Source organism: Megalops cyprinoides, chromosome 12 (assembly GCF_013368585.1).
Source record: "Megalops cyprinoides isolate fMegCyp1 chromosome 12, fMegCyp1.pri, whole genome shotgun sequence".
Taxonomy (NCBI): domain Eukaryota; kingdom Metazoa; phylum Chordata; class Actinopteri; order Elopiformes; family Megalopidae; genus Megalops; species Megalops cyprinoides.
The window spans coordinates 5265954-5287582 of NC_050594.1; the positions used below are offsets into that span (position 1 = coordinate 5265954).

General features: G+C 51.1%; 1 protein-coding gene across 1 annotated transcript in view; it reads right to left on the bottom strand.

Moving 5' to 3' along the window:
• ralgapa2 (Ral GTPase activating protein catalytic subunit alpha 2) overlaps positions 1–21629 on the bottom strand; it is a 140980-nt gene that overhangs the window by 46639 nt on the left and 72712 nt on the right. The window contains exons 24-34 of the mRNA XM_036541827.1: positions 16263–16391; positions 15393–15521; positions 15051–15109; positions 14299–14407; positions 12352–12462; positions 12173–12241; positions 11087–11224; positions 5921–6104; positions 3560–4328; positions 1812–1883; positions 756–879 (exon numbers count right to left, since the gene is read on the bottom strand). Of these exons, the coding sequence (XP_036397720.1) occupies positions 756–879; positions 1812–1883; positions 3560–4328; positions 5921–6104; positions 11087–11224; positions 12173–12241; positions 12352–12462; positions 14299–14407; positions 15051–15109; positions 15393–15521; positions 16263–16391 (1893 nt within the window). The remainder of the gene's footprint in view (positions 1–755; positions 880–1811; positions 1884–3559; positions 4329–5920; positions 6105–11086; positions 11225–12172; positions 12242–12351; positions 12463–14298; positions 14408–15050; positions 15110–15392; positions 15522–16262; positions 16392–21629) is intronic.

The following is a 21629-nucleotide window of genomic DNA, read 5'->3' on the forward strand; positions in this document are numbered from 1 at the left end:
CTCCCATCCACCTATGAATTAGGTATTTCCAACAATACTGTCTAAAATTCCTTTATCTGAATGCATACATTATCTCATACGGTCCATGGAAAATTTTCATGGTATTTCTAGGCTCAGACTCTAAGAAGGGGGGGGGGGGGGGAGTTACTGCCCATAATCCATAGAGGGCACTGACTCAACTTCAGTTTGTACAGCAGTATCATTTTTTGGGCAGTATCATTGTTGGGCAGTTGTGATATTTAACTGAAGTGTAGGTTGATTTATTTTATCTCCAGCCTCCTTTGAGCTTTAAATATCCAGGAGGCCATGTCTACTTGTGCATCTGTATGCCAGTGTGTGTGTCTGTGTGTGTGTGTGTGTGTGTGTGTGTGTATCCATGCATGTTTGTTTGAGTGTATGTGCATGTGTGTGTCTGTGTGCATCTCTGTATGTGTATGTGTGAGTGTGTGCGTGTGTGGGGGTATGTGTGTGTGCATCTCTTTATGCGTATGTGTGCGTGTATGCGTGTGTATGCCTGTGTGTGCGTGTGTGCGCGTGTGTGTGCGTGTGTATGCCTGTGTGTGCGTGTGTATGCGTGTGTGTGCGTGTGTGTGCGTGTGTATGCGTGTGTGTGCGTGTGTGTGCGTGTGTGCGTGTGCGTGCGTGTGTGTGCGTGTGCATGCGTGTGTGTGCGTGTGTATGCGTGTGTGCTCGTATCTCTGCATGTGCGTGTGCACGTGTGTGTTTACATTCTGTTGGAGACCACTCTGCAGTACCTCCCATCCCAGTCCAGACACAAAGTCCTCGTAGGCCTGGCTCCCCTCAGTGTCCGACAGGATGGAGCACTTGTCCTCCTGTCCCTCACCAATGTAGAACACAGCAATCTTGTGGGTTTCTCGGCTGCAAGACAGATTCAAGCTGCGTTATAACACCTTCTCCAGCGACGGGGGGTGTCGACACACCTCTGTTAGCAGGGCTCCTCACCCAAGTGTGTGACGGTGGGATGCATGATGGGTAATGTCCGCCTGCTCTCTCCAGAGACAGACCAATCAAATCAAACGCCAGAACAAAAACGACAGTAAATCTAAGCACTGCCCATTAACGCAGAGGACAATCTCTGCGTCTAATTCAGAGATCCAGGGGCACAATACAGTAACACACATTTCAATCATCTTATCTCTGGGTGTCTGGGCGGGTTTTTTCTTATCGCTCTGTAACAAAGCGCCCGACGGGGTGCGAGCCGTGCTCCCGTGGACTCCTCGTTTGTAATCCTCCGTTGTCAAGGCAGCGCCTCCCGTGAAAGTAAATCAGAGCCTCGCATGCTTTGACTCAGGTTGCCATGAGTGCGGCAGGTACCCGCATCTGGGAGAAAGGAGGACGATCCTTTGGGTATTCTTTAATAAGCCCCGGTAATTAGCAGCTTGGAGTGCCTATTGATCGCTACGCTCGGAGGCGCACAAAGCTGTGATCAGCCAGAGATGATGTGGATTAGGGGAGACTAGTGGCTTTTAGCGGCGTAAAGATGTACCTCCTTTTGAGTGTTCTTTAAAGATTTAGCTGTTGCTTCATTAGGACCCTGATGGTTTGATGCAGTCGCTTGGGTGATGAGTCCTTTGTTGAGGGCAGTGCATAAGATCTTACAGACAGACATGCGGTACACAGATGCTATTATTTTATAAAAAGCATGCATGAGGAGATTTGTGGGTTTTTTTTTTTTTTTTTTTTGGCCAGGAAAAAAACCCGCCAAGTGAGGGTACAGCTAGTGGCATTTCAATCTAATGAGGGGCATTGCAATTGCTGAGCATTTCCAGCAATGAAACTCAAGAACTTACCACTGCCTTGAGTCCAAATTCTTCAGTTCTCTCAAGAGCTTAGAGTTTTTCTTCAGGAGATGAAAGCTTTTCCTGATGGAAAAGAAAAACAGGACTTGCAGTGAGTATCGCTCATTTTTTGACCGCCATTTCATTTCCCTGCGAGACTCAAAACAATAACCCTGCCAGAAAAAAAAAAAAAAAAACAAAAAACAAAGGCCGTGACAAACCCGCACCGATACCTGCTCTCGAAAACGCTCAAAGATCAAAGCCATGGATGCTCATATTCAAAGTACGGCTCTCCATTGTGTAAAAGCATCTCCCCTCTCTAAACTGCCTGTTTCAGGGGAAGATAAGGGGAGCCGAGCGCTTTTGCTAATAGCCTCTTGCGTTTTTATAATGCGGCCCCTTTGCCAGTTGGCCAACTTTCGCGCCTCTGCGGCACTGAGGCCTCTGGACCACACAGGACAGAGGACCCCCCCTGTCCAGCTAGGGGCCGGGTCTCACCCCCCCGCCCCCCCAAAGTGCGGCCCTTGAACTGCAAGAGGAATGGAGAGCGGAACATGCCAAAGGGGATGTGGGGGTTTGGCGATGGGGCACCTTGGCCCCGCGCCGCGGAGATGAATTCGCGGTAGGTCTGTGTCTGAGGCTGCCAAGCTTTCCGCGGGAGAGAGAGGGGAGCTCAAATTGAAACTTGGAAGGGGTAAATAAAGCCCACTCAGGGAAACGCCGGGTGACGAGGAACAATTATCATGACCAAAGGCGCGGCGGTACACCACTGCTCCCGTTCCACTTTCTGCTGTTCTCCCGTAAAACGCTCTCTCAGCAGACCCCTCCCCAAAAAAACAACAACAACGACAACCACAGCACTGCCTCATGCTCACTAATTTTAGCCTATTATCCTTGCTGTTGACATATCAATGTGTCTTACCCATGTAGTTATGTACGCACCTGCGAACACAGTGAGTAAAAATAATGCAGTTGTGATTTCCAATACTCTGTCTACTCCAGCCTCTAAACTGTAGGGGAAAATGAACTGCCTGAACTTGTTCTTCGGTCGTGTCAAATATATCCGTCTCACGGGTCCACTGAAAGCAGCTCTCTGCACCAGTGTACCTTCTAGCTAACCGCACAGCATCACCACACAGAGGCTGTAGAACCAGTAATACTGCTCTTATTGATGCTTGCAAGGATCCATTTGCACTTAGTATGATGCCCCTATGTTGTTCCTGAGGTTAGCTGGTTAACACTACATGTAGGTCATAATAACTGTGGTTGTATATTTATAACTGGATGCTGCAGCCTAAATTCCTGCTGCTCTTTATGCTCCTGTGGTGTTCTGAACATTACTCTTAATGTATTTTGCCATAATGACTCCATAGGTTGCTCTGGATGCTTGCATCAGCCAAAATAAATACATAAATACCTGAACCAATGCAGGAGAGAATGAATGAATGAATGAGCTTCAATGAATAAGCTTTACAAACCATTCCAGGTAAGACACTCAGAAGTTTTAAGATTTCAGCAGGTTGAATTAGCAAGCTGTGGCAGGTGCTGGTTCAGTTAGCAAGCTGTGGCAGGTGCCGTGCTCTTACTGAAACTTCTTCCCCTCGTGTCCTTTGAGCCTGCACTGCTGATTACCTGGAGGAAACGGGCTGCTAAAGAGCTGAGGATGTGATGTAAATGATTAGAGGGGACAGGCAGTTCTCTGAGAGACGTGCTGCCCTGGCGGTGAACCTGCGGGGAGCACGCCGGGGCCCGCGGCCTACCTGTGGTCCCAGGAGTTCATGCCCAGGTCGTTGAGCAGTAGCCTGCAGAAGTAGAAGGGCGCTTTGGGCTCCTGGGGGCCGGGCTCCCGCTGCGGGGCGGACCTGGCGCCGGGGTTCCCGCTCCACCTCCTCACATGCTCCTCCTCCTGCTGCGTCTGCCGGAGCACGGCCTCGGTGATGGAGCTCTCCTGCTCCAGGTTCATGCCGAAGGGCGAGGGGGCGGGCTGGTTGAGTCGGAGCCGGGGCTGGGGGAGGCACTCCGGGCTGCTGTGGCCCAGGCTCTCCAGCAGCAGGTCCAGCACGTCCTCACCCTCGTCCCCGGCCACCAGGCTGCAGCCCGGGGCGGGGGGCTCCTCCGGGATCCGCAGGGCCACATCCGGCGGCCTCACCTCGCTGCCGTCGCCGTCCAGTGGTCGGTGGAGGACCCGGCCATCCCAGGAGTATTTGCCCGAAATGTCCCGCACGATCATGCGCACCTCGGACGCCGCTGGCCGGGGGTCGCCTGGCGCGGGGTGCTCGACGGGGGGGATCTGGAGGCACGACACCAGCGTGCTGTCGTTGAAGACGAAGAGCTGCAGGTTGGGGCTCTTGAAGACCTCGGAGGACAGCTCCGACGACTCCACGTACAGGTTGTCGTGGTTCTCACTGACCAGGCTGTGCAGGAGGGCGGGGCCACCGCTGAGCGGATGGTGGCCCAGGTGGTTCACCAGGTGCGTCATGACCATCCGCGCTGTCAGCGGGATCAGCTCCATGTTCCGCCTCTTCTTCTCTGAGACACAAGGAAAGACCGAGTCACACGAGGGGCACGGAAACCCTCACACGAGAAACACCAACAACAGAATCAGACACATTTCCACAACCATTCAACCTCTGTACCAACACCTCTCAGCGGCACGGTCTCACATTATGAGTAATGGCTGACATGAGGCCTTCGCCCGGGCTAATACACAGTCAAACCTCAAACCCCACGAGTCCCACTCAAGCTAATGTGTGTGAGCTGCTCCGCATCCTTGCAAAGGCTTCTTCGCTAATGCTATCACAAACACAGACGCCGTCCAAACGACTGGCTGCCTTTCCATCTCCTCTTTCAGCGTGCACCCTTTCAAAAGAGAGAGGTAACACCTTTGGAGTCGTGGAGGCTGTTACTTGAGGGCCCGTTTGTTTCGGCGTCTCCGGCTGACACCGGCTGTCCTCTCCTGCGAGCTGACACGTTCTAATTTCTCCTCCTCTCCTTTCAAGCCACCGAATAAAGGCAGCTCTCAGTCATAATTACTAAAAGGTTTTCTTTTTTCACTTCCTCCCCCCCTCCAATAGTTTAGCACGCTCGCACTTTGTGTGTAGCACCTAATCACTGAAGACACATTTGTAAAGGGCCATTCAACTCCCACAATGGCGAAAAAATTCCCAGTGCTAAGATAATGAGTGCCACATCTCCAATATGATGAATAGACATCTACTTACCTTGATACTGAATTAGAGTTATGTAAATGCTTCATGACTATTCAGACCTAAGGGATACATCTTTCATTCCTTATTAAGGGCAAAAAAAGGGAGAAAGAAACGAACAGCCGGCATTGTGACACTGCCATCAATACGGCCATCGCCATCAAAGCACAAAAAAACTGGGGGGTTGGGGAAGGGGGGGGGGGCGATCTGGTCTGGCGGACTTAGCTGCATTTAGGTCGCGTGGAGCTTTGAAGCTGCTTAATCAATATGAAGCTGAGGAGATGCATTACGCTCATTAGCAGCGGTTCGGCGCGTCAGCGGCCCCCGTGAAGCGGCCGCAGCCTGAAAGGGGCTGGCGGCGTTTGATTCGGCTGCGTGATCGCGGGGGAACCGCTAACGCCTGCCGGTAATGGAGAGGCGGCTTTCACTCTGAAGCATGCGTGTCGCGTGTCGCGTGTCGCGTGTCGAGGGGAGCGCTTCTCACTCTCCGCTCTACAATTCAACAGGCCAACCCGTTTTTTTTCTTTTTACATTATCGCAACTTACTACAATGTTTTTAAGATACAGGGGTAATAACATGGTAAAAATACCGTGACAATGGAATTTTAAGTCATAGCTGCCAGAACTTTCTACACAGAAACAAAGAGCAGAGTATAAATTACAAGCAGTAGTAGCACTGCCAGTATAAACACCAAGGGAGGAACAGTGTAAATACTTGGTAAACAGAGAGCAGCACTTTTGGGTAATTGTGTTGAGTGATATGGGACAGACATGGTTTCAGTTCTGCTTCACAGCACACAGTGGCTCTGCCTGCTCTGGTATTTCTGCCAGGCCTCTAAACTCCCACACGGGAGGAACTAAACCTGGCCGTCGTCACGGCGGCTGCCCCCTGTCTCCGGAGGGGAGCCCACCTACCCTCGGCCACGGTGAGCAGGTTGCTGTAGTCGGCGGGGGGGTGCGGGGGCGGGGGCTCGGTGCTGCGGACGTTCCCGAGAGGCAGGAAGGGGTCGTAGTCGTTGGAGGAGAGGTCGGCCAGGCTGAGGAGGTAGTGGCTCTGCTGGGTGTGGAGGGTGGAGCCGGAAACGCAGCAGTGTAGCACCTGAGGAGGTGGAGAGCGGGGCGGAGAGGGGGGAGGGGAGAGGGGCGGAGAGAGGGGCAGAGAGAGGGCGGAGAGGACAGAGAGAGGGAGGAGAGAGGGGCGGGGAGAAGGGCGGGGAGGGGGTGGAGAGAGAGGCGGAGAGGGGGGAGGGGAGAGGGGCGGAGACACGGCGGAGATAGGGCAGAGAGGACAGAGAGAGGGAGGAGAGAGGGGCGGAGAGAGGGGCGGAGAGAGGGCAGAGAGAGGGCAGAGAGAGGGCAGAGAGGACAGAGAGAGGGAGGAGAGAGGGGCAGAGAAAGAGAGGCAGGGGGAGGGGCGGAGAGAAGGGCGGGGAGGGGGCGGAGAGGGAAGCGGAGAGAGTGGCAGGGAGAGGGGCGGAGAGAGGGGAGGGAAGAAGGGCAGGGAGAGGGGCGGAGAGAGGGGTGGAGAGAAAGGCAGAGAGAGGGGTGGGTCCGATCAGTGGTGGGCAGGACAAGAACAGGAAAACCGCAGGAAGGCTCTCAGTCATTCAGTAACGTATGCAATGTATGCAAGGCAACATGTTGCCATGGACCCTTTACAACCCCCAACATTTCAAATTATAGAGGGATTACAGACCCTGTACCACCTAAAATGCACCTTCAAAAACACATGCCATCATGTATATCAACATGATATGCATATAAAGCATGTGAAGTAACTTATTTAATTAAACTAAATCTGGGGACATAGAGCTAGAAGGAAAAGGAGGTATCAATATGACTCTCCCAATACAAACCCATGACCGCTTGTACCCAATCAGTGTGCTGGACAGGCCTAGAACCACACACAAAGATGCCATTTATTGGAGCATGGTGTGAGTGCGGGGGCTCAGGCTGACAGAATGTCAAACCAATTCAAAGTTGCAACTACAGCAACAAACTCAAAGAGATCCACCTGGCACATGGATCCACCTGGCATAGGGATGCACCCGACACAGGGATCCACCCAACACAGGGATCCACCCAACACAGAGATCCACCTGACGCAGGGATCCACCTGATGCAGAGAACCACCTGGCGCAGGGATCCACCTGGCACATGGATCACCTGACAGAGGGATCCACCTGAAAGAGGGATCCACCTGACACAGGGATCCATCCGACAGAGGAATCCACCTGACAGAGGAATCCACCCGAAAGAGGAATCCACCCGACAGAGGGATCCACCCGAAAGAGGGATCCACCTGACACAGGGATCCACCCGGCGCAGGGATCCACCCGACACAGGGATCCACCCGACACAGGGATCCACCTGGCGCAGGGATCCACCTGGCGCAGGGATCCACCCGACACAGGGATCCACCTGGCGCAGGGATCCACCTGACAGAGGAATCCACCCGACAGAGGGATCCACCTGGCACAGGGAACACTCATGTGAAACTCTGCCTCTAATGTGCTCCCATTCCAGCTCAACACACTTCATTCCACCCAGCCCTGAGATGAACACCAGCATTATAATTAGACCTCTGTGCTCCCAAGATGCGGTGCGGACGTTTCCCCAGCACCGTCAACATGACAACAATTAGCTGCCATCTAATTGCCTCTAAAATCATGGATATTCAGCTTGCAGAAACACGTATATGTGTGTGTGTGTATCTATGTGGGGGGGGGCACTTATGAAGTCAGCTTCCATAATTAAACAAATAATGAGCAACGTGTTTGCTGGCTTCACTCTTTTTTTCCTTCCGCTGTGCCTCCTTCCCGCTGCATTCAGCCAGGCGGTTAGCTGTGTGGCGCAGTGTCACGCCTCAGGTACAGGTGATCGAAGCATTTGATTAATCCTTTCCCTCTCGGCTTTGCGGGCCCGCCTCGGTAAGGAGGTCTGGAAGCTCACCGAGGGCGATTCGGTTCTGTGACGGCGGCACCCCCCATCTCCCCGTCTACCAGCCCGCCCCCTCCTCCCGGACTTCATTAAAGCCGAGCTGCTCGGAGACCGGAGTCGGCTTACTGCGGGAGCCGATAATGAGGCGGTCCCATGGGGGGTGTACATGCTTACAAGCTGCTGAGCTATGTAAAGCTCATCCCTTCACAAACAACACCAGGAAGGGGCCCTGTGTGTGCTGAGGCACGGGGTACTGCCGCGACTCCCCCCATGTGACCTCGCAAGCGAGTGGCCCCTCCGAGAATCACTCTGATCGGCCCTCAGGCGTACAGAACATGGAAGAATATTTACAGACATTATGACATACAATATTATTACTATACATACTATATGTAACGCCACAGGCGAAGCAGGTGAAAAGGAGGAGATACCCACACTGCACCAGGCTGAAACTCCGGAATGTATTGATCTCCATGACAGATGGGACAGGATTCATTTGGCCAGATAGGGCAGGATGCAGACAGGTTGATTAAACTGACTGAGTGGGTTTCACATTGCTTGATTTAATTAAGACTTCGTCTTACACGTACACACACACACACACACACACATAAACACAGACACATACAAGAAGATGTGCACCCACACTCACATACACACACTCCACATACCCAGAATGTTACAAAAACCATCAAGATTAGCAGTCAATCTAACTGCAGGTAGAATGCCTTCATAATCAAAGGCTTCCATTTCAGTGGGGCTACCATTCAAGATACCAGTCATGCTTCAAACACGCGGTTTGCCACGCTAGGCAGCCCTGCCCAGATCGCTCTGCACGATATACATTTCTCACACATCAGAGGCTCACTGGGTACAGCCATTGTGCAAGTACCTCCATGCAAATGAGCCTCTAATCCTATTCAGCACGCACATCCGCACTCTGCCCGGGCTATTGGGGACGGAGCCGGCGTCCGGCGAGCTGGAGCAGCATTGTGAGAGGAAATGTAGATGCTATACAGTCCTTTCAGACATGGCTTAAACGCAGTTTCACAACAAAAAGGCCCGCAGTGAGACAGCTGCCTGAGTGGCCCTCGTTTGAGGATGACGGCCTTCGGTCGCCTGACGACGAAACAGCCGCACGTTCGCGTAGCAACCGGTCCCTGGGTCCGGCGACGGTGCGGAGGCGTGGGGATGAGGGACGGCAGCTGCCGACGCCGGTCCAGGAGAACGAGAGCAGATGGGGTGTACATGTGCCCCCCCCCCCCCCACACACACACACAGAAGGGAATCCCTTTTCTGCTTGTTCAACAACAACAACCACAAAAAGGAAGCCTTGCTTTAAGAGTCGCAAGAATGTGAAATTCTCATTCAGGGCCAAGTGAATGGAGGAGCTCAATCCCTTCATTTGGAGTGGGGGGGGGGGGGGGGGGGTTACACTCATTAGAGGGTAAACAAAGCCAGAGACACAGTAACCCGCCCCCACTGCCTAAAATCTATTACTGCGACTTCTGTTATTATGACTGCGCTGTCTTGCTTTTGTTTAGCTACAGTGTCTGCTGTGCAGAAACAGGTTATTTCTCTCACATTCCCAATGGAAAGCTTTAACTTTCAGCTCTAGCACTTAGCTCATCAAGATAGAGGGAAGTTCTAGTTTTGGCAAGAGCGGTTCTATTGACACCTTACGCTGGTCACCCAAGGACTTTGTTTCTTTGTGGAGAGCATCCACTAAAAGGCTGGACATTTCCTACTATTCACAGGCGCAGCAGATGTCAGTTTTGCCACCAGATACTCAACTCTCTACAAGTCTAACGATAATCCCGAACCGGCACGCATTGTGCCACACAAACTGTTAAAGTGCTGTCATTCTGAATTCCGAGCGAGCTCCGTTTAAAACCTTTCCGCTCTCCTCTGGTTTTAGCAGAGCGGCACGGAACACAAGAGCCCCGCCATCTGGTTCATGAATACGGAGATGTTAACCTTGTATATTTATGAAGGTGGACAATAGGTTTTTAATCACGCACGCACTCAGTGATTGAAGAGAAGATTACATCTACATATGCTAACAGGGGGAGTCCGAAAATATCCCAATGCAGATGGGATTTATGAAAGAAATGGCCGTGGACAGGAAAAAAAAAAAAATCAAGGTTTAGGCTTCATGTCTGCTGGCTCTACCCATTTCTTTCTGAAGCTCACCTTCAAAGTTTACTTAGGGAAATTAAACATGCAGAAGCATCCGAATCCAAGTTTTGCAATGGGCTTTCCGCTAATATTCTCTGTATCTGAATTATTGAATAATGACGACTGTTAGCTCCTATTAAGCATTAGGAGTTTTAGATGAGTAGATCTGTAAAACCAGCTGCCAGTTCACTCATGGGAAGAAAGGTCCTATTTCAATTCTGGGAACAGCCTTACAAACAAAAAAAAAAAAAACTGGTCGATGGTGCAGTTCAATTACTTGGCTGTTTTTTCCCGGGGTTGACATGCCTAACTCTGCATCTGCCCGGCAACAGATGACTAATGCCTGCCACTATCTCCTCTCAAGCTCAGGCATCTTAGGCATTAGTGACCGATGTATCGTAGTTTATTTGCCTTCTGTTGCCGAGTCAGATTGCACAAGTTAACTTGTGGTAGGGCATGAATAGTGTTATGCTCACACTCGCTGGTCTAGGAGTGTTGTTTGTTTAAATTGAATGGATACACTCATATTCTGTTGTGCTGGAAGTCGCTCTGGATAAGAGTGTCTGCCAAATGATTGTAATGGGCGGCAGTGTAGCATAGTGGTTAAGGAGCAGGACTTGTAACCGAAAGGTTGCCGGTTCGATCCCCGCTGGGACACTGCTGCTGTACCCTTGGGCAAGGTACTTAACCCACAGTTGCCTCAGTAAATATCCAGCTGTATAAATGGATAACATTGTAAAGAACTGTAACCTATGTAAGTCGCTTTGGATAAAAGCGTCTGCCAAATGAATAAATGTAAATGTAATGTAATGTAATGTAATGTGATATAATGTAATGTGATGCATGTTCAGCTGCCTTTGACCGTTTCACACCGGTTCTTAGGCAGCCTGAATGAGGACTGCCCTGAAGATTCAGCGTAAAGTGCTGTATTCTGTGACGTGCACCGGCTCCGGCGGAACCCACCCTGTATATGTAGTCCAGCAGGGGTGTCCTGTGGGACGAGGGGTCGTCCAGCAGCGGCATGGTGATGGGCTCCAGCAGGGTGCTGAGCGGGAGAGCCATGCACCAGTCCAGCGTGCACAGCAACAGCGACACCATCAGCTGAACAACACACACACAGAGGCCACACACACACACACACAGACACACACACACACACACACAGACGCACACACACGCACACACACACGCACACACACACACACACACAGACGCACGCACACACACACACACACACAGACACACACACACACACACACAGACGCACACACACATGCACACACATGTACAGACACACATGCACACGCACACGCACATACACACGCACACACATACGCACACATAGACGCACACACACACACACAGACGCACACACACACGCAGACGCGCACACACACACACACATGCACACACACAAGTACATACACACATGCACACACACAAGTACATACACACATGCACGCACGCACACACACACACACACACACACACGTGCGCGCACACACACAGACGCACACACACGCAGACGCACACACACGCAGACGCGCACGCAAATGCACGCACACACACACGCATACACATACACACGCAGACGCACGCACGCGCACATGCACACACACACGCGCGCACACACAGACGCGCACACACACACACGCAGATGCACACATACGCAAATGCACACACACGCGCACATACACAAGCACACACACACACAAGCGCACGCACACACACACAAACACACACACACACACACACACACACACACACGCGCACGCACACACACAAGAGCTTTTCAGTTAACAACATCCTTCTCCAGTACTGTGGGCAAAGACAATGTACCACTAAGCAGCTGGGGAGTGAAGGAGTTGGGCCTGTGCATACCTGAGCAACTTCAACTGAAACTACAAATCAAAGAAGCTTTCAAGCTCCTCCTGTTGAAGAAACCTCGAGCAGTGCGACTGTCTATGCAAGCTAGCTTAGGGACGGGAATCTGCCGAGCAAATGGGACTGCTGTAACGTCACTGATTTGGATTTGCTTCATATTTTTACCTTTTTATCGGCCTCCACCGTTGAGTGCTCCGCACTTGGCAGAAGAAATGCGATGGTGGCCACAAAAATCTGGAGGAAGCGAATAAATCGAGAGAGACAGAGGTATGAGGAGGTGCCTGAGGAGGTGCCCGAGGAGGCGGGAGACGGGGCGCAGGTCACGGACGGTATCGGGCACCTACCTCGGTGATCTTCTTCGGGAGCGAGTGCTCGGTCTTCTGCAGGTGTTGCCAGTGGCAGATAAGAAGCTGGAAGACGTCACACGCGGCTTGGGCCACCACCTTATTCCCGAACTGCAAGAAGCACAGGGGACAGGGGCGTGAGACCAAGGGAAGGCACGGTACATATGCCCCAAGGGATGCTGGGGCACAACACCGGGGTGGTGACATAGGCATGAGTCTGTCACTCTGCTGTGCGCACCATCTAACACTGTCCCAGGTTCCACCTCTGTCTAATACTCAGTGTAGCTGAGTGGTAAGGAGCAGGGCTCGTAGCCAAAAGGTTGCTGGTTCAAGTCCCCACTGGGGCACTGCTGCTGTACCCTTGGGCAAGGTGCTTAACCCAGAATGGCCTTGATAAAATGTATAAAAGGTGTATAAATGGATAACATGTACAAATTGTTACCTGTGTAAGTTGCCTGGATAAAAGTGTCTGCAAAATTTCAAAATGAATGGAAAATTATTCACAGGAAAAAACACCTGCTTAAACATATTACTCGGGCTTCAGGTATTGATTAAGTGTATTGAGGTTAAGTGCATTGATCCGGGCTCCTCCTGTTCTCTCCCCTGAGCGCACACGCCTGACAAACCCGGCACTCATTTCCGTGCCAGACGAGGGGCTGTCAGGTTTGGGCCCGGAGTAATCAGCCCGCTCCGGTCTCAAGGTGAGCTTCGAGCGGCCCATCACGAGCGCAAAACGTGAATTCCTCTTTCAGACACCGTGCCTTTCAGCACTCCCCCGGCGGACAGAGCGGTGCCGGGGGAGGGGGCAGACGCAAATAAACCGCCGCGGAGCTTCAGCGGCTGCTTTCAGGGCAGGGCTCCCCGCGCAACCCCCCCACCCCCCCCACACCCCCCACCCCCCGGTTTCGGGCCGGTTGATTTCTCTGTGCATCAGGCTCTGAGGAGGAAGTGATTACTCTTCCATTAGCGGGAGCTCCGCTGCCGCGGGGGACGGGCAGATATAGCCGCTCAAATTGGCCCGTGTCCGTCGGACAGCGAGGAGTCTGGGTAATGAGGCCGCCGCGGCCGCATTTTCCCAAACACGCCGAGGCTGCGCAGCCTCCCCATCTCTCCGTCCTCACAGGAGGGAGGAGAAAAACAGCTTTTCCAACCCTGCAATCACCATGAGGCAGCCGAAACGAATGGCAGAAGTCATATGGTAATATAATGCAGGATAAACACGCAGTGCAGGCAAGACCGTGTAATGCAGAGTAGAACAGCACAAGCGATGCAGGACAAACAGGTAATGCAAGGCACAAAAAATAATGTCATAAAAGCACAACATTACATTACTTATAAAGCTGTAAACAACTTATGCAGCATCAAAGATGTAATGTAGCATCTGCACAGACAGGAGAGAGGTGGTCAGTGTTTTTAGCAGTGATTGCATCACACAGCCTGTTTGATAGGGTTTTGCCCTTTTGGGGTTTAGATGAAGAGACTATTTCAACAGTGTCATTAATCATGTTCCTGCCACCTTTCTGCCCATGGGAACTTTCAGACCGAACTGATTCATTCTTCGCTGCTCTCACAGGTACAAATGTGTCTTTTCACAATTAGAATAAAGGGGCAGAGACACAGTGTCCTTCGGCTTCATCAGATGCAGGATTCAGACAACGAAGACTCAAGAGCTTCATTTCACCTTTCAGCATGACGATATGCAAACACGCAAACAGGTAAACGTGTAATCTGTCCGCATCAATCTGGATAAAAAAATCAGCTAAGCAATGAGAAATGTAGTGCACAGTACGTAATGTAGCTTACAACAAGCACTGTAGCATACAATAGGTATGGTAGCTAACAACATCTACCACAGTGTGCAATAGGCAATGCTGTGTAAAACAGGCAACGCAGCATGCAGTTAGCACTGCAATACAGTAAAGCAGTGATGCAGTGCAGATCACCCACCTTTAGTGTAACACCCAGGATGTTGACGGCCTCTTTGACCTGGGGGTGGTGCGTCTGCTGCACGAGCTCCTCACAGATCCACACCCCGAGGCTGCAAACCGCGATGCACCTGCAGGGGGCAGCAGAGAGAGGGCAGCGCTGTCGCGTCACCGAAACAGCCACGGCCCACAAGCACGGCTGGCGCTAACGTTCTGCCCTGGATCGAATCACCGCTACAGCGGGAATGCGATCATTGCCATTTAACCATCACTTTTCTCTCATTTCAGACAACATATCTATGGTAGTATACTTGGCATCCCTTGTCTAGTCAGGCTGCACACGTTAACTTGTGGTAGGGATTGAATAGTGTTGTGCTCACACTCACTGGTCTGGGAGTGCTGTCGGCCTGGTCTGACACTGTTTCTCATTCAGTTTGAATGGATACACTTCAGTTCTTTTGTGCTGAATGTTGCTCTAGATAAGAGTGTCTGTTAAATGAATGTGATGTAATGTAACGTACAACATGGGCTGCGGTTTGTCAGCAACGTCTCTGTGACTGCCAGCACCTGCATGATGTGCTGATTAACACAAGGCAGGTAACGGCTTCCATGTGTCACAGCGCAGAGGCCAGAGCAGCACTGCGTGATTCAGACGGCCTAATTCACTGCCTGGCAGGGGCCAGTTAAAGTTCAGATCTGATACGGGTGGTCGTCCGCTGGCCGTTTATCAGCTGAGGCGAAGGTGAGCTTTTCCTGCACCTGCTGCTTCCATACCTGGCTCCTTCACTGGGCTCATTCCGCGCCGTCTGCAGTAGGATGTTGATCAGGTAGTCCTGGGGAAATGTTAGCAAAAACAGTTAGTCAGGTAGATAAGGCACACTCTCTACTCACACGCAAACAGAGAGAAAAGTCCTCATTTGCATTTCCAGCAGTGATTGAATGGGCTATGTTGGCGGGGCCTTTTTGCCCTCTAGTGCCTCTAGTGGCAATGAGCTGTTACTGCAGGTGCCATTCAGTCAATCAGAGAGACGCCACCATTGTAAGAGCTCCCTCTTCTAGTCAGAGCCAAATAGCAACATGGGATAAAAGACTTTCTGGGATTAAAGACTGGTGTACCTTTACGTCCTCCTTGCCTACGATGATGTCACTGGTTCCAGGTACGGTCTGCAGAAAGGGAATCTGCAGGTACAGGTTGGGAAAGCAGACGAGTGACCCCAGCACTGTCTGTGCTTCAATCCTGGGAGCCTGGAAAACGAGACAGGGGGTTCTCACTGCCTGTACCAAACCTCACAAAACCACCGGGCATCCACTAACAAGAGCTGAACAGCTGAGCATAACAGGAACATCACTCCATTCACTCCTGGCTTGTCATTCTGCCTTTGGTCAACAGTAATCTGGTGTTATCTCACAAATACACATATGAGCCACCACGCAGCACTTCGGAAGTTTACACCATAGAAACCAAACTCTAGTGAAGCTTACAAGTTATAGAAAAAAAAAACATTTAAGATTTCAAAAACATCACTACAAACAGGAAAATGAATGGTTCTGAATAGATCTCAGGGCTTCTGGTTGTACTACGCATCCTGGAAAAATACTGGAAAATACTGATTCAGTATGCAGTTCTTCAAACCAGAACGACCTCTGCTCTCTGGTTCTGCTGAGGGAACCTGTCTTGAAAAAGCCGTGATTAACCTTATTATTCCATTTTGGATAACAAAAATACCACCCACTCAGCCTCCTTCTAGTGAGATGAAAAAGATAACTGCAGTGTATCAAGCGACCCATTTACAGTCTGGGACTAGTCTTGTTGCCCTTCTCTTCAATTCGTTAACTTTAAAACCTACTTCTTTAATAGTCTTTAAAATGTACAGGTATGCTGACCCAAACTGTTATGCGGACTAAAGAGGCAACTTTACAGTGACAATATCGATCTGTCTGTGGGCGGGGCAAACCGCTGGGGCGTGCCCGTCCGGCAGGGCTCACCTCGATGGCGTCGGAGCCGAGGATGCGCGCAGAGGCCGTGATGAAGTCCCCCAGCAGCATGGTGAAGCCCGGCAGGCCCAGGAAGAAAAACCGTGGGGAGCAGTGACGGATGACCGTGTTCAGGACGTCCTGGAGAAAGACAGGATCGCGGTTCGGTTACAGCGGTCAAGCTGAGTCCACAATTCAGAGCGGCCCTGAACAACCAGTTTCCCTTGGAGGAAGAATGGGGTCGACTGGTTTTTTTTCACACCCAAGGTTTTGTGGAAAGTTATGGTATTGAAAGAGTGTTATGCTCACAATCACTGGTCTGGGAGTGTTGTTAGTCTGGTGTGTTGCTCATTTAACTTGAATGGATACAGTATTGGATGTTCTATTGTGCTGGAAATCGCTCTGGATTACAGTGTGTCCTAATGATTGTAATGAAATCTAATGATATGAACATGGTTTGCAGATCGATAATTTATGAATCCCCCAAAGCCTCTGTCAGATTCATGGTCTATGATCCAAAAACAAATGTTTAAGCAATATTGCTGAATCTGTTTGACTCATGTCATGATTATGGAAGGCCACTGCAAATATCAAACAGCGTTGACGCAAAAGCCTTTGATTAGCCTACAAAGGGACTGCTGGCCATCGCATTTTCCCGGAACATCACTTCTACATTTGCAGACTCAGCGGAGATGAGACATGGTGAAGTCAGCTCCGAGTTGAGGCAACAGCCCGCAGCTATCAGAACGACTCACGGTAAACACCGGGCCTGGAAATGTTATCGGGACCGAAAAAGGGCTGCGATTTTCCTGGAAGACCTAACGAGGCTCGACGCGGGGGCGTCTTCCAGCGGGTTAATGTTTAAACTCTGAGGCCTTTCGAAGCGCGGGGCGACGGTGGACCGCTTTCCCACAGAGCAAACACGCCCTGAGAGCGTCGGCAGATGGGCCCTGAGAGGCCCTTGGTGGAAACAAAGGGCAAGGCTTTTTTTTCCACGGCGGACTGCGTGATTAATGGAGGGAGAGAAAGAGAGAGAGAGAGAGAGAGAGAGAGAGAGAGAGAGAGAGAGAGAGAGAGAGAGAGAGAGAGAGAGAGAGCGAGAGAGAGCGACAGCGCTCCTCAAGCGCACCTGTAATTACACACCCCGGGACGCAGGTATTGTGGGGCCGCGCCCTGAGTGGCGGCAGATGGCCCAGCTCCGGCTCTGTTGACACAGTCCGCATTAAAGAGGGATTTGCTGGGAAAGGGTGGGGGGGTGACGGAGCGTGTTTCCGGGGGGTTAATGTTACACACTGACGCGTCGATGGCCTCCCCGTCACGTTACGGGCCCATCTGGTCCACATCAGGCGCCGTGGACGCGGGATTGGCTGGAGAAGGCATCAGTGTCCTACCCGCCAGATCGATTGGTATGTGTCAATGTCACATGACCAGACTGTGGTGACAGTGCCACTGTGTGACGCACTTACTTTGTTACTGAACAGAAACGTTCGACGATGAATCTGAATGCAACATCACACCGCTCTGTGCCACTGTGGATGTGCTTATGAAGACAAAACAGGCCCAAAACAGACTTCATCTTGCAGAACCACTGCTTTGAGGGTAGGAACAGCCATACCATGAAATGGGCAAACGTAGCATGACTTTTCACATTCGAATCAGGGAGGGGTCCGACGTTCCTCTTCAGGCGAAAACGAGACGGAGGCATTGCAGGTGAGGGGGCCACTGCTGAGGCTGCTTATCTGAGCATTGCCTGTGTGCGTAGCTAAGGCTCCGGGCCCTGAACATCTGCCCCCGTATCTACAGAGCCGTGCGAAATCACGCAGTTCAAACACGGGCCCGGCACCCTCCACCTCCCGTACTTCAGCTGCTCGCTACCTGCTAAATCAATCACTTTAATTGAATGCTTTGTAAACAGACGACAGAAGAGGGGTGGGTGGGGATGCGGGGGGCAGGAAAAAAACATACAAGCAATAAAGAAAACACACTGTGACAGAAATAGAAAATTAGTTTAAAGCGTTTTAAAGCGTTCGGTCGGGATTCGCGCCCCCCCCATTCCCCCAACCCCCAGCCCCACCCCCCCCCACCCCATCCTGCCGTAATTGACCTTTGGAACGTAATGTGAAGAACAGTCGGTGGTAATTAGCAGCCGAAAACTGGCGGATGATTGCACAAAATGAGCGTGTTAAAGGAAGTGGCGCTTTTTTTTTCTTCTTCTTTTTTTTCGGGCGAAACATTTCCATTGTGTCCGTAAGTGTAGAAAACACAATTTGAAATTTGTGTGTGGAAATGAAAAAGAAAAAAAAAGGCCCAGCGTCCCCTGGGCTGGCAGCAGGTTTTACCGCCGGCAACAAAAGGCGCATTAGCGCCAATCTGAGAGGCGGCTTAACCCTCTCCATATTCCACAGGAGAAAACCGGGCCGTAGAAAGGCGATAAGCCCGAAAAACGCCCAGGCAGAGACACACAGAACCTGGACTCGCTTTCAGTTTAATCGAGAGCAGAGTTTTTGTGTCAGCTTATTACACACTGCAAAAAGAGACCTACACTGTTCAAACGTATTATTTGCATCATTTCTGTTGTGTTCCTGAAAAACTCTGCTTGCTTGGCTGTTAATTTCAGGACAAACACAGCAAATCCTACAGAGCTGAGGTGTTAAAGCCGAAGATGCCGGCATTTTCCACTTGCTACAGCTTTGTTAAAAAGTACACGTTTGGGTAAATTGACAGCCATATCTATACAAGATGACTACAATACATCATAATTTGCAAACAATATACTGCTGTCTTTATTTTTACACTTAATATACACTTTTTGCAGTGTAAGTAGGAAACCACTTTTAACAAACATATTTAGGTTTTTAACATTTTCTGACTTGTTTTATGATTACATGAAAAATGACTTTACCCACATCTGGAAAATTATTATTTTTTCTTTTTAAAAAGTTCTTAAGACTTTTTAGAATGCAGAGGAGCTACCACTTACACATTTCCCATATATGTATGTTTTGTAGATAAATAGTACACACTACAAGCACATACAGTAGCATAATTAGACATTCTGCTCCTTCATAATCATTGTTTTGCCAAACCATTAAATCATGAACGGTTTTCTTTATAAAAGCCATGGGTTTTAACCAAAAGAAGAAGCTGGCTGTGGAAATCACATTTTGAAGGCATCCAGTTAACCTTCACATCCATTCTTGACAAGTTAATCCTGTGGCAAAGGCAGGTATCGCACAGTTACTAGAATCCAGCCAAAAGGGTGATGTGTACTGTCAAGGTTAGCTGAGTTTGGTGCTGCACAGGCAGCTTTCACAGATGCTGTGTAACCCAGCATAAAAACTGATAAATGAGACCCAACATTACCGATTATTCATTAACATTAATATCCTCTTATAAACATGGTTTACTCGCCATACCATATACCACCGGTGGACCCACACATCTCACATATTACACACTATGGCGCTCGATGAAAGCGTTAATAACTTGTAATGAATGGTTATAAAGGCCATTACATAGCCTTATCTAACGCTCACAAACTAGTTATGCAAAAGAAAGACCCTCAGTTTCTCTGCTGCTGTTTGAGAAAATGGTAGATGATATTATGACTGTGTTTTTTTTTATTCTCTGTTCATCAGAGTCAGGCGTTCTGGTGGAACTTCCTCCTTCACTTTGGAGTGGTGATGGGAAGGCAGACAGAGGGCTGAGTCCTCCCGGCGCATGTGTAAATGTGCGTGTGTACGTGTATGTGTACGTGTAAATGTGTTTGTATATGTACATGTGTGAGTATGTGTGCAGCATTTACAGGGAGCCGAGCCGCATTAAAGCAGAAGAAAGAGGCGACGGCGGTGTCAGCGCCGGTGTGAGTAACTGCGGAGCCACAAAAGGCTGCCATTGGCCCATTGTGGGCCTGTGTGTACATCCACCTTTTTATTGGATTTATTACCTACATTATCCCATCTCTGCGGAGCTGACGACGCTGACGGCTGGAGTGGGGGGGGGGGCGGGTGGCGGGGGACGGGACAATGGTGGTGGGGGAATGTGTGTGTGTGGACGAGGGCCTTATTTCCTGTCTTTCTAAAGCCTTTATCACATGCCAGGCTTTATCTGCGCACTACTCCCCCCCCCCCCCCCCCCCCCCCCTCTTCCTAGCCCTCTCTCGGGCACGCGGGGCGAGGCAGGCGGCGTGCCAGCGTGGGTCTGCCGCGATCCGGAGCTGCGGGAGCGATGATCTCGGGCTCGGGCCTGGGCCCAGCCGCGCACTCCGCCGCCATTTCCCCCCGGCACCAGCTGGACCCGCGCGCCGTGCTGGGTGCTAATGGCTAATGAATAGATTTCACCTGTTCCTTCAGACGCCGGCAGAGGGGTTTCACAGGAGCCCCGGGGGCGGATGGCAGTGCTCCGCCAAACCCTGTCATTACCGAGCGAAGACAGAGAGAGGGAGGGAGAGCGCTCTCCTCTCCCTGTGCCAAGCCTCCCGTTCACCACAGATCTACCACTTACTTTCAAAGCACCCACCTGCAAACATGAATTATTTTTTTAAACGGAGATTGCATCTCAATCGCACTTAAAAAAAAAAAAAAAGATACCCAAAAAGGACAAGGTGAAGGGTCGGACTAGTCAAAGTGTCCCCGTGATGCTCCTACATGTTTATCATCATCATCCCCGGTCGCAGAGTGACCCAGCGCTGCCGAACAGCCTTGCGCCAGGACGTTCCTACTGAAACGTCACCACTGCACCTTGCAGCCCGCAGAGGGTCACAGCCCCCAGACACCTGGCCCCCAGGACGCTCTCATGCGAAGCGGGTGAGCCGCGTGCCCCCTCTCCCCCCGTCCCGTCTGGGCCCCTCGCACCCTGAGCCTCTGCCAGCTCAGCAGACGTCCCCATATTGTATTTGGGCACAACAAAGCCAGGGAACAGACCGGCCGCTCCTCGGTCCGGCCTCGTTCCTGCGTGGCATGCGCCGAAACTGCTGAAAACGCGCAGACACCCCCCACCTGCCCCCCCCGCACGCCACTCACGCCGGCGCGTCTCTATAAACGTACGCGACAGACGTCAATCCTTAATTAATCACATACACACCGCAGGAGCTCAAACATTATTTAATGACACGGAAACATTCTAATAAGCTTGTCTTCCTGCCAAGTCCGAGCAGAGCGCGGACGCGTTCGCGGCGAAGACAAAGGAATTTAATCACAAAGCCCCCACACCCCCCACACCCCCCACCCCGACCCCCCCCAAATCATCTTTGTTTTAGGAGCTGCATTATTCTGAGAAGAACAGGCTGTTTGGAGTGGCGCGCCGCCAGACGTGTTGTGAGGTTTTTCTGTGCTGATGGATGCTCCTGTAAGGGTGGGAACAGCACCGATGGAGAAAGAC